This window comes from Pollicipes pollicipes, unplaced genomic scaffold (assembly GCF_011947565.3).
Source record: "Pollicipes pollicipes isolate AB1234 unplaced genomic scaffold, Ppol_2.1 Scaffold_3087;HRSCAF=3621_pilon_pilon_pilon, whole genome shotgun sequence".
Classification (NCBI taxonomy): domain Eukaryota; kingdom Metazoa; phylum Arthropoda; class Thecostraca; order Pollicipedomorpha; family Pollicipedidae; genus Pollicipes; species Pollicipes pollicipes.
In genome coordinates, this window is record NW_023596225.1 from 9,766,263 (window position 1) to 9,777,683 (window position 11,421).

General features: G+C 56.1%; 1 protein-coding gene across 2 annotated transcripts; it reads right to left on the minus strand.

The window, feature by feature from the left end:
- Positions 1-665: 665 nt before the first annotated feature.
- On the minus strand, positions 666-11,055 carry LOC119090361 (phospholipid scramblase 2). 2 transcript variants are annotated; one of them, XM_037213163.1, is made up of 3 exons: positions 10,889-11,055; positions 3,006-3,332; positions 666-2,408 (listed from the first exon to the last, which is right to left on the minus strand). In XM_037213163.1, the coding sequence occupies exons 2-3, from the start codon at positions 3,261-3,263 to the stop codon at positions 1,944-1,946; spliced, it is 723 nt and encodes a 240-aa protein (XP_037069058.1). In that variant the 5' UTR covers positions 3,264-3,332; positions 10,889-11,055; the 3' UTR covers positions 666-1,943. The 2 variants fall into 2 exon arrangements, with proteins under 2 accessions (XP_037069058.1, XP_037069057.1); XM_037213162.1 differs by lacking the exon at positions 10,889-11,055 and adding an exon at positions 5,912-6,092.
- Between the last annotated feature and the right edge of the window lie 366 nt (positions 11,056-11,421).

Genomic DNA, 11,421 nt, shown 5'->3' on the forward strand with positions numbered 1-11,421 from the left:
GAGAACTGACTGAACCACTCTGCACTCATCATTCTATTCATCTCCACGCGCCCATTCCATTGGCGTGCTTAGGCGACTCGAAGTGGGAACGTCCACTGCCAAAGGAGTGTTTACAATCAAGAGGAACGGTTTTGGTAAACAAAGAACTGTTGACATTGTGTATTGTATCATTCACAGAAGTCAATAGCTCGGGATTCAAAAAGCCTATGCGATCATATTTATACAAGGGCGCATTTGCCTACTATCGAGCCGGCAGATCTTACCACGATCGAACTCGTCCGACTGCAGTGTACCGAAACCCTGCGACCGTCGGCATGCTGTCGGTTTGTATCGGCAGTGTACCGAAACTCTGCGACCGTCGGCATGCCATCGGTTTGCACTGGAAGTGTACCGAAACTCTGCGACCGCCAGCTCGCCGTCGGTTTGTACTGAAAGTGTAGCGAAACTCTGCGACCGTCGGCATGCCGTCGGTTTGTAATGGTAGTGTACCGAAACTCAGCTACCGTCAGCATGCCGTCGGTTTGTACTGGAAGTCTTCGCTAGACGTGCTGCTTATCCCACGTCCACCACCTGCCTTCCTTCGCATGACCCACCTCATAACTTGCTGCATCGCATACCAAGCTCGTGTAGCGCCCACGCCCCCCCCCCCTCCCCCCACTTCCCTGAATACATCCGGTTGTGACAGACAGTGCGTTGAGAAGGCCTTGAGTTTTTCATGCGACGGAATTACATTAGCGGCAATATCACCCAACAGATGACTACGACGGAGCAGCAAAGAGCGTGGCAACCAAGGCCGTATAATACAAGTGGCAACACAAGTAGCAACACAAGTTTGCATTGTTTCCAATTGGCGTGACTCATTTTTCAAACTTCACTGCGCGTGCCCAGATGCTTGCAGCTCCCCCTACCATGACATGCCGGTCGTTGGTATACATACAAAGCCAATACAGTTTTCATTCCAAGATGTTGTGTACGAGTTATTTTTTTCAGGGCAGATCATGATACAGGGGAAATGGTGTTCAGGGCTACTGTGTTAAGTATTATAACACGCCAAAATACCCTGCGCGTAATCGCTAATACATTGCAGAAGAATGTATCCTTTTTACTGCCATACCATCTTGTCATATTAAAGAGAACTAAAATGATTTTTCAGCAGCAAAACTGTCTTCATTGATTTACTTCTAGTCAGCATAAACGTAACTATACAACATAGATCACTCTCAACATTCGGAGCGCATTGCAATGCTTTTGTGAAGTCGCGAAGGTCACTGCGACACGGCCACACCACGCACGCACGCAGAACGGAACCGCGCCAGTCTCAGCACGACACCCAGCGTCGTCTACGCCCCACAGGTCTGGGCGGATCGAGATGGCACAACGCTGAGCTCCGTCAGGCCAGCTCAGAGCAAGTGTGGCTCAAACACTACACGCGTGTCCTAGCTGCAGATTGTGCTCAGATGGTCCTCCACTTCGTCCGAAGACAGCGCAGAGCGCCCACCACTGCAACGTTTTCGGCAAGCTTTAAACGTACTTCGGCGACTAACCTGGAGATCGAATTCATTTCGGAGATGCATGAAACCGAGCAGAGCGTCCTACCAAACCATACGCAGATAATGCCTCAGTAATATTAATTTACCCGCAAGTTATGACTTCCATAATGCGTCTCGGCCAAGTGCTCAGGGAGATGAGTTATTCAAATACCGTCATCACGTATTTACGCACTGCCTGATGGTACCCCTCTATACATGAGTTGCCGCGTTTAGGTTTGGAGGCGGTAAGAAAAATCGTGCAATATCAATGACGGCTCGGCGTAACCCCTGTACAATTTTCCGACGCTTGCATCGCACGCACCCGAATGTGAAATACAACTTTCAGTCACATACACCAGAAACGACTAAAAACACGCATTAACCATGAACCCCCCGGCCGTCGAGGCATCACAGTTAGCATATCATGCAGCAGCCGCAGTCGCCGCGGCAAAGGCTCGACTCAAAGAACATGAAGTCCACGAGGAAGGCGGCACCGAGCAGCGTCGCCTTCATGTTGACGTCCAGGTCGTCAGGGAAGACGATGCCGTAGCGGTCCGAGTCGGTGAAGAGCTCCTTGGTCAGACCCGACCACACCTTGGTGATGAAGCCGACCTCCTCGTCGCCGTCGGCGGAGAGCACGTCAAAGTCGGTGCCGCAGCAGGACATCCAGCGGAAGGCGGGGCCGCGCAGCTTCAGGGCCGTTGTGCCGTCAGGCAGGCAGACGCTGAAGCTGGGCCTGAACACGGACCAGTCCTGGCGCACAGTGCCCAGAACCTGGCCGCCGGCCGACACCTCCAGCTCCTGCAGGTAGCACGGGTAACAGCAGCCTTGGCAGCGCAACGGCCGCCGCATCTGCAAGATCTCCCGCTTCGCGCTATCCTGCAATGGAGGGAGTGGTCAGGGACGGTCCCTCAGCGCCGTCCCTTGGACGCGAACGAGCTCCCTCTTCGTGCTATCCCACAATGGAGGGCGTGGTCAGGGTCGACCCCCTGACGCCGCCCCCCGGACGAGGACGAGCTCTGCGGACTACCACGTGTAAACCCGGCTGGTGTGACAGAAAGTAACATTTTAACGTAAAGCAGTCTGAGCACATTTTTTCGCCACGCTTTAGCCTAGGGTAAGTTTCCGAAGCTGAGACATTTCTAAAACAACTGGAACTATGCAGATTCGCGAGGCACCAATTGCAAGAATGGCAGAGACGTTGTGCACGGCGGCTTCTCCCCCTTGACCCCCCATGGCCAACAAAATCGTCCCTCAATACGGGACCCACGGTAGTCCTTGTTGAAACATTTTGCGCTTCGGAACCGCCAAAAGGGACTGACTGGCTGACGTGACTGGCCCGCAGTCCGACCGGCGCAGCTGGGCTCGTTTTTCTCATTTTTTTCTCATTTTGCTCTTTCTCATTTTGCTCTTTTTCTCATTTCTCATTTTCTCATTTTGCTCATTCGACTCGCTGCGCGAGGGGCCCGCGCTCACCAGGATGCGCAGGTTGAACGCCCGCATGTAGCTGCAGCAGTTGCGCATACAAGCACCACTCTCCTCCACGGCGAAGTAGACGTGCTGGCCGGCGGCGTTCTTCACCGTGTACTTGTTGGCCGTCTCGAAGCCGACGAACGTCTCAGCTAGCTCGACCTTCTGCGAGAGGATGAGCTTGTCCGCGGTGCTGAGGTACTCCAGGCCGGGCAGGGAAACGGGATTTGCAGCCGACTCGGGCTGCTCAGTCACCGCCGCCATGACGACTGGCAGGCGCTGGTCAGGTCAGGTCAGGTCAGGTCAGGTCAGGCCAGGTCAGGTCACCAACGGCTGCCGGCAGATAAGTCGGGCGTCAGTACACGTGACATCGGACAGTGACTGGGAGGTGAAGGTCAGCTCTGCGATGTGCATGTCACCACCATGTGCGCGAATTATGTCCAGACGCGATCGCGAACGCATTCTGGAAAGCTGGAGACAACCGAGGCTCATTGAACACCCTGCCTTAAAAAACGCGCCAACACGGCGAGCTGATTGAAAACTTGCGAGTTGTGGGTGATGGCACCAGGCTCATTTCACAAGCGTCCCAAGACATAAAACCACTGTTTTTTGTTGTCGCGGGGCAGGAATGGGACATAGGCAGCTTCCATGCAATTTCAAAGGTTTACCCTATTTTTCCGAACTGTGGAAGAAGAATGCAGCACGATAGGCCTGACATCTTTCATGCATATTAGCACCGCGTGACTTAGGTGTTTTCCAGTGCGAGACGCTCCCGTTTCGTCGCGTTCATCGCATCAGCTTTCCTCAACACTCCCTAGCTTTCCTCAGCACTCCCTAGCTTTCCTCAACACTCCCTAGCTTTCCTCAACACTCCCTAGCTTTCCTCAGCACTTCCTAGCTTTCCTCAACATTCCCTAGCTTTCCTCAACACTCCCTAGCTTTCCTCAACATTCCCTAGCTTTCCTCAACACTCCCTAGCTGTCCTCAACACCCCCTAGCTTTCCTCAACACTCCCTAGCTTTCCTCAGCACTCCCCACCCGTGGATGAGGCAGACGTCCTCCACGTCCTCCAGCCATCGCGCATTAAGTCTGGCAATCGATCGAAGCCGACGCCAAGACCAAGACTGAAGCCGCAATGTGATACCGACGCCAAGACGAGCGTGACGTTAGACTGACCGCCTCAAGCATAATATAGAGATGCTTGGGATTATGTGCATATGAACTGTACCAGCTGATTGCCACGAAAATGGTTGTCAGGAGCAAAGACCAATTACTATGTCGGGAATAAAGACGATGACAGCGATGTTGACGATACCAATTTTAGTTGACATCATGGTTAGCATGCCACCAGCCCGACATTTTTGTCCTTGTCATGCAGCCCATACATGTACAAACTTTAGAGTGGGTGCCAAACAGCATTTGTGTACACAGAATATTGGCTCAAGAAGGACCTTGCCGTTGAGAACGTTGTCCCAAGGAGGACCTTGCTGTTAAGTAAGACGATACGAAACAACCATCGGGATATATCGTGAGAATGCTTATAATAGAAGTCTTGAGTAATCTCATAACACATTCTTATGATTGCCTCATATCGTTGTCCAACTAATACCTCCTGGTACATTAAAGGACGGGCAAATCGGAAGCTCGGGGGCCTTTCTTGCTTACATTAATAATATTATCGAGTAACCGCTCTCACGGCGGTTTGTTGGCTCAGTCTGTGCGTACATTTATACACATGAAGGTACGTGAGGCATTATTGTTACAGTAACAACCGATCGCAAAGCATCCATTTAGTGTGCAGTGTGCTCTGCGCCAAACGATGACGGTGTAGACGGGACCGACCCCGAATGGTGCAGCACTGGGTGGCGCCGCCGTGCCGCCACTCTCTGAGCTCTGATGCCCGGTGTCAGGTATCTACATCACCTCTCCTGGTCTCTGAGCTTCTGACTAGGCCTCCATGTCACTGGTCTGGTCTCACCTCTACACTGCAGTATCTATGTCGCTGAGCTCCTGATTAGACCTTCGCACCACCTCGCTCAGGCTATGAGCTCCTGTCCTTCCTGGACAGAACACGGACCATCTCTCGCGGCGCCCGACTTCTCCTTAAGCCTTAATCACCTTAAGCTAAAGCGAAGGGCATCAATTTCGTTTGTGATAGAACTGAGAGATACATTGACGGAAAGGTGCCAATAATCGAGGTGCCTGCAAAAAAACTTCAGCTGATTTGTGACCAGGCCTCGGCATCCCTCTCCCCTCGTTGACCCGCTGACCTCTGACCGGACCTCCATGCCGTAATCCCCGAGTTTTGATCTCACTGACCGTTGACCACACCCCCGTGCGTCATTCCTATCTTAGGGCAAAGCTTTGCAAAGTAAGCATGGGGGGGGGGGGGCTGAGCAAGCAAAAGAGGCTAAACATGCACCGAAACAAGTTTCCACCGAATTTGCTCTAACTTGGTCGTAAAATTGAGGGTGGAGCTCCCTGCCCCAACTGATAAGGAAACTGAATACAAAAATCGCAGGTCTATCTACCTAAGCTTTTACTTTATCGGACAGATTTACAAACGTCTGGAAAATGCCCTTGACCACTCCCATTAAACCTCCCAACCACTTCTAGGAGATCTGAACCATCCTTCGTCAAAGCGCCTCTTTACCACCCCTGATAAACTCTGACTCTTGACCACGCCTCTGCACCAATTCTCTCTGAACGTTGGCGCCTCCAAACACACATCTACTCCACCATTCTCCGTGATCGAAGTCCCGAACTTTCAGGATGCGTCCGCACCGCCACTCTCTGAGATCACAAGATCGGAAGCGTAGCTCATCACCCTGAAGCACTACAAACACCGGCTGACAAAACATTGCAGCCTCCCAAAACGCAGACCACGCCCGCCAACGCCCGCGATCACTCACCCCAGGCCTACCGCCTGCCAGTGTATCCACCCGGGGAGCAGCGGCACCAACAAGTAATCCAACACGCACGCAGCGGTAATCTGGCGGCACCTGGTCGTTCACTAGTCGGACAGTTGCAGCACCACCTGACGATCAAATGCGCGTGCGACGGCAGCACCGCCGCCGATGATGCACTGCGCGCCTCACGGCTGCGCTTGGCTACCTGCGGAACGGGGGGGGGGGGGGGGGGGCACGCTCGGAGGCCAGGGCGCCGCCATACCCGGACCAGGCTATCTATAGCGGCGGCGCACAGCGGGCCACCGCAGACCGACCAACTGTGGATACTTCCACGGACGGCGCCGGGTCGGGCCGACCGAGCAGGACGGCGGCCGACGACGTGCCTGCGCGGGGAGGGCGAGCCTCATCTCAGTGGCCGGTGGTCCGGGTCTCGCCACAGCGGGCGGTGGTCTGGCCACAGCAGGCGGTAATCTGGACACAGCAGGCGGTGGCCTGGCCACAGCGGGCGGTGGTCTGGCCACAGCGGGCGGTGGTCTGGCCACAGCGGGCGGTGGTCTGGCCACAGCAGGCGGTAATCTGGACACAGCAGGTGGTGGCCTGGCCACAGCGGGCGGTAGTCTGGCCACAGCGGGCGGTGGTCTGGCCACAGCAGGCGGTGATCTGGCCACAGTAGGCGGCTATCTGGCCACAGCAGGCGGTGATCTGGCCACAGCAGGCGGCGGTCTGGCCACAGCTGGCGGTGGTAAGTCCCAGCGGACGCTGATACAGACGTTCCAGTGGACGGGAGCCGCAGTGGGCATTGGGCGGACTGCGACCGTGAAAATATGCCTTTTCAGTCCAGAAGTTCCATGATGCGTCCTAGTAACTTCTTGATATCTTTGCTTTTCAACATAAAAGCACACAGCGTGGCACCAGGAAGTTCCTGATGACCACAAATGAACGTGAATTTGGCCACAGCCTGGGTGAAAACCTGCCCGCGTTAAGGGACAATGACCGTGACATAGAAGCTAATGCGTGCCCAGACAGCTCAGTCATAAGAATAGCTAGAATTATTTTTTACTAGCCGGGAAGGGTCTGGCCAAGCAAATTACGACAGTCACATACACTGGCAAACTGGCTTCACGTAAAGCTAAATCGCTCCAAGCCCTGTGGCACTAAACAGCTACATCGGCATCCCGAGAACCTCACAACAGAAACTAAAGACGGAAATTCTATGCTCTAGCACATTACACACATTAGTCTACTCGAGGTTTCAGCAAAACTTGGGCCGCGCCGCGTTAAACCCTACAGCCGCATGCGCCCGTGGCGTGCAGAATGCCGTCGCGCTACGTTTCATGGGTGGTGTACATTACAACTGGCTCCATCCAGTCGCCGCCGATGCTGCGGACGAGAGCGGGCGGAGTAACGAACACCGACCCGCACACGAGGGGGTCGGAGCAACGAACACCGACCAGCACACTGGTGGAACTGCGGAACTGGGGTCGGAGTGACGAACACCGACCAGCACCCTGGTGGTACTGCGCTGATATTTAATGAGACCCCGGGTGGATTGATCAGCCTGACAGCACCGGCTGAGCTAAATGAAACATCACTCTTATCAGCCCGCGTGGCGATGATAGAACATGCAATCCGCAAATGAATGCACCTCATTCCATAACTGGAGCGTTCACAGACCGGCCAATGACAGCCGCAGAGGTGCAGACGCAGGTAAGGTTTGCAGAGTGCTGGGGTAACAGCGGGGCTAGTTTCCCTTATACAAGCCTCGTTACCTTGTGCTCTCTTACTTTTAAACAAAATATGCGGGGCACTTGCGGTTTTACAAACTTCTCCATACCCATCACCTCATGATCATACGGTTGACGAAAGCTCTTACGCCCAGATGAACATCTCCAGACCGATTTCCAAACGAAGCGGCCGTCTTTTGGAAAGAGACAGCGGCACTCTGGACCAGAGTGTGGCGTCGGCAGAAATCTGTGTATACATCGACGATAACCGTAGCTGACGTGACCGATGCGGACGGGAAACGCGCCAACGCTGGGCCGGATTCGACGCCTGTGGCGCCGCGGCGGGAGATAGCGGCGGATTCGGTCTGCTGGGGCCTGAGCGCGGCGCACAGCTGCGACATTCCCACGTCCTGATGAGCCGGCCCACCCAAGCCACCCTCTAGAACAGGTGCCAGGTGTCACCTTCAGGTGCAGCGCTTCCGGAGCTGATTATTGGACTGACTTATTATATTATTTGACCTTTCTGACTTATTTTTCCAGAACACTAACGAAATCCCTCGCCCTGATGGGGGGGGGGGGGGGGTTGACACAGCCTCCCCAAGGTTTCTTGAGGACACCCATCCGGCATGTGCAATCGCTCCAAAATTTATGGTGGTCTGAAAGGCATTCATTGCGCATGTTTTCACACCAAAAACGGGTTCCTGGCGTTGTTGATTTCGAGAGAGCGACGGTGTTTGAGGATGGGGGACACCCCACTGCGATGTGCGACCTCAGCGGACGGACGACGGGTGACCGACGATGTCACGGGACTCCCACGGCGGCCCGACATTGGTGCATTAACGGAGCCATATATTATAAATGTGTGCTCAAAACACAGAAAAATACACACCAGTGTATTTGAACACGCATGCAGTGGGTAAGAACATGCCTGTTTAACCTTCGCGTCGCTACAAAGCATGGTCTCATGTGATGCAAAGCTGAAATAGTACGGCTTACTGGAAAATTCGACCTTTGACCCGCCATCATGGGTTCAATTATGGACCTAACAACGTCAAAAGTAGTATCAATCGCTAGATTTCGTTCAGGCCGATCCACTGATGTTTTTGGCTAAGCTCTTCCTGGATTACTTTGGAAGCGCGAGACGGCCACATCACCCTCCCCCTCCTCATCACCTCGCGTTACAAAAAATGTTGAGTCGGCATTAACATACATCAAAGACTATGAAGCAAGAGGTAACGAGTTACTGAACATAAGCGAGCGTTGGGACCTGATTAACCTGAACGTGCGGTTCGCATGCTTGTGGGTTGATGTTGACTGCAATTACTTTCAGTTCGTCAAAGCGAGCAGTGGGACCAGGTGTATCACGCCTCTACGGGAAAATTCCACACGCGTCCTCTGTTTATTTACCCATTTGCAACTGCAGACGACGATGATTCATACAAGCGCATCCTGCTTGTGTTGCTGAGAACCTTTAAAGGAAGTTCGAGAACCAACGGTCCCGGATGCGCCTCATCATTCGTGTTCTCCGCGCGGCCGACTGTTTTAACTGCTCTGGCGTGACCTTGAGGCGCCGGAGGGGAGAGGTCACCACGTGTGACGTGTTCTGTCGTTTCCACGCCGGATGGCGCGGAGTAGTCGGTCAGTGAGTCGCCGTCTGACCGGCGCCGGCAGCGCATGCTGGCCTTGGGTTTGAAGAACACAGTGCCGGCGCCGCACGACTCGATCATTCGCGAGGCGCGGTGATGGGACTGGGGGCGGTGCACCACGTAAACAAACCAGCGGGCGGCACTAGTTAATTCCCATATAGTACGTGTGAGAGCGTGGCGCGGACGTAACGTGTCACGGCTCCGTCCCTTTGCTGACATGTCACGCCTGATGCAAGCAAAAAGGCACTATGCTCCTGGTTTTGCGAAACTGACTTTTTGTTCTGAAAATAGCCGACCTTCAATTCACCAGGATGCACTAGTTAAACGAAGGTGTAACGCAATAGCTGGGACAAAATATAGGAATATATCATGCATGAACGTAGTTCAGATGGACTGCCCCTCCTTTCCCGTGAGGACTGATACCCGGCACAGCCATGAATACGTCAGTGCCGCTTGCGGCTACGTCAATCCGATCTCCAAGTCTGCAAATACAATCTACATTTGAGCCCATCCGGCCCGAATGCACCAATAAAACAATGTGAAAACGCGGCGCGTGCATGCGCCGTGTCCGATCTGTTAATGTGCCTTTCCAATCCGGGATGCGCCAGCTGCCACGGTGAATGTTACAACCCGACCCATAACACGCAAATGAAATAATGAAACGTGCATCCAGGGCTCGCCTTGGAAACACGCATGACGGACGGCGGGGCGCGTCCACACGGCTCTGGAACACCAGCCCAGTGCCGGGCGCGGCCACACGGCTCTAGAACACCAGCCCCGTGCCGGGCGCGGCCACACGGCTCTAGAACACCAGCCCCGTGCCGGGCGCGGCCTCACGGCTCTAGAACACCAGCCCCGTGCCGGGCACGGCCTCACGGCTCTAGAGCACCAGCCCAGTGCCGGGCGCGGCCACACGGCTCTAGAACACCAGCCCCGTGCCGGGCGCGGCCTCACGGCTCTAGAACACCAGCCCCGTGCCGGGCGCGGCCACACGACTCTAGAACACCAGCCCCCTGCCGGGCGCGGCCACACGGCTCTAGAACACCAGCCCAGTGCCGGGCGCGGCCACACGGCTCTAGAACACCAGCCCCGTGCCGGGCGCGGCCTCACGGCTCTAGAACACCAGCCCCGTGCCGGGCGCGGCCTCACGGCTCTAGAACACCAGCCCAGTGCCGGGCGCGGCCTCACGGCTCTAGAACACCAGCCCCGTGCCGGGCGCGGCCACACGGCTCTAGAACACCAGCCCCGTGCCGGGCGCGGCCACACGGCTCTAGAACACCAGCCCAGTGCCGGGCGCGGCCACACGGCTCTAGAACACCAGCCCCGTGCGGGGCGCGGCCTCACGACTCTAGAACACCAGCCCCGTGCCGGGCGCGGCCCCACGGCTCTAGAACACCAGCCCCGTGCCGGGCGCGGCCTCACGGCTCTAGAACACCAGCCCCGTGCCGGGCGCGGCCACACGGTTCTAGAACACCAGCCCCGTGCCGGGCGCGGCCCCACGGCTCTAGAACACCAGCCCCGTGCCGGGCGCGGCCTCACGGCTCTAGAACACCAGCCCCGTGCCGGGCGCGGCCTCACGGCTCTGGAACACCAGCCCCGTTCCCCCTCACCTGAGCACCGAGCGGGGCTGTTCTGGACTGCGGACACCGCACCGCCGCGTAGCCCTGAGCACGCCCTGGGCACACTTCACCAGACGTGCGCGCTTTGGCGCAACGACGCTGACGACACCCGCGCACCGTACCCGGACGCCCACGACGAGCCCGTGATTCACTCTGCAGCAGCGGTGTCCAGCAGTGCGCGCCTCCAGGCCGTTCCCGACCCCTAGCGGCACGCCACGAGACGTACCGCCGCCGCTGCCGCGCTCCAGGCCCCAAGGTCGTCCGGACCGGACTTGCCGTGCGGTGGGGGGGATTGGAGGGCGGAACCGGTGTCGGCTCAGATCAGTCGGAGACGGTGGCAGGAGCGTCCGGAATGTGTCGGGGTGATCCTGACCCGGCCTGGGAGGATCCGCGGAATGTCGTCCTGACCGCGCACCGTCGGCCTGTTGGCGGGCGTGCAGTGATCCTGGTGCTTGGTCACTGGTCGGTGATCTTATCCAAGAGCTGATCGCATTGATCAAAACTGGATGTCATGATAGTAGGGG

What these genes read in the sequence shown, in the direction of transcription:
- LOC119090361 (XM_037213163.1), bottom strand. Translation starts at nt 3,263, where the DNA reads ATGGCGGCGGTGACTGAGCAGCCCGAGTCGGCTGCAAATCCCGTTTCC. An exon ending in CGTTCAACCTGCGCATCCTG is followed by an intron (nt 2,409 to 3,005) that starts GTGAGCGCGGGC and finishes CCTCCATTGCAG; the next exon opens with GATAGCGCGAAGCGGGAGAT.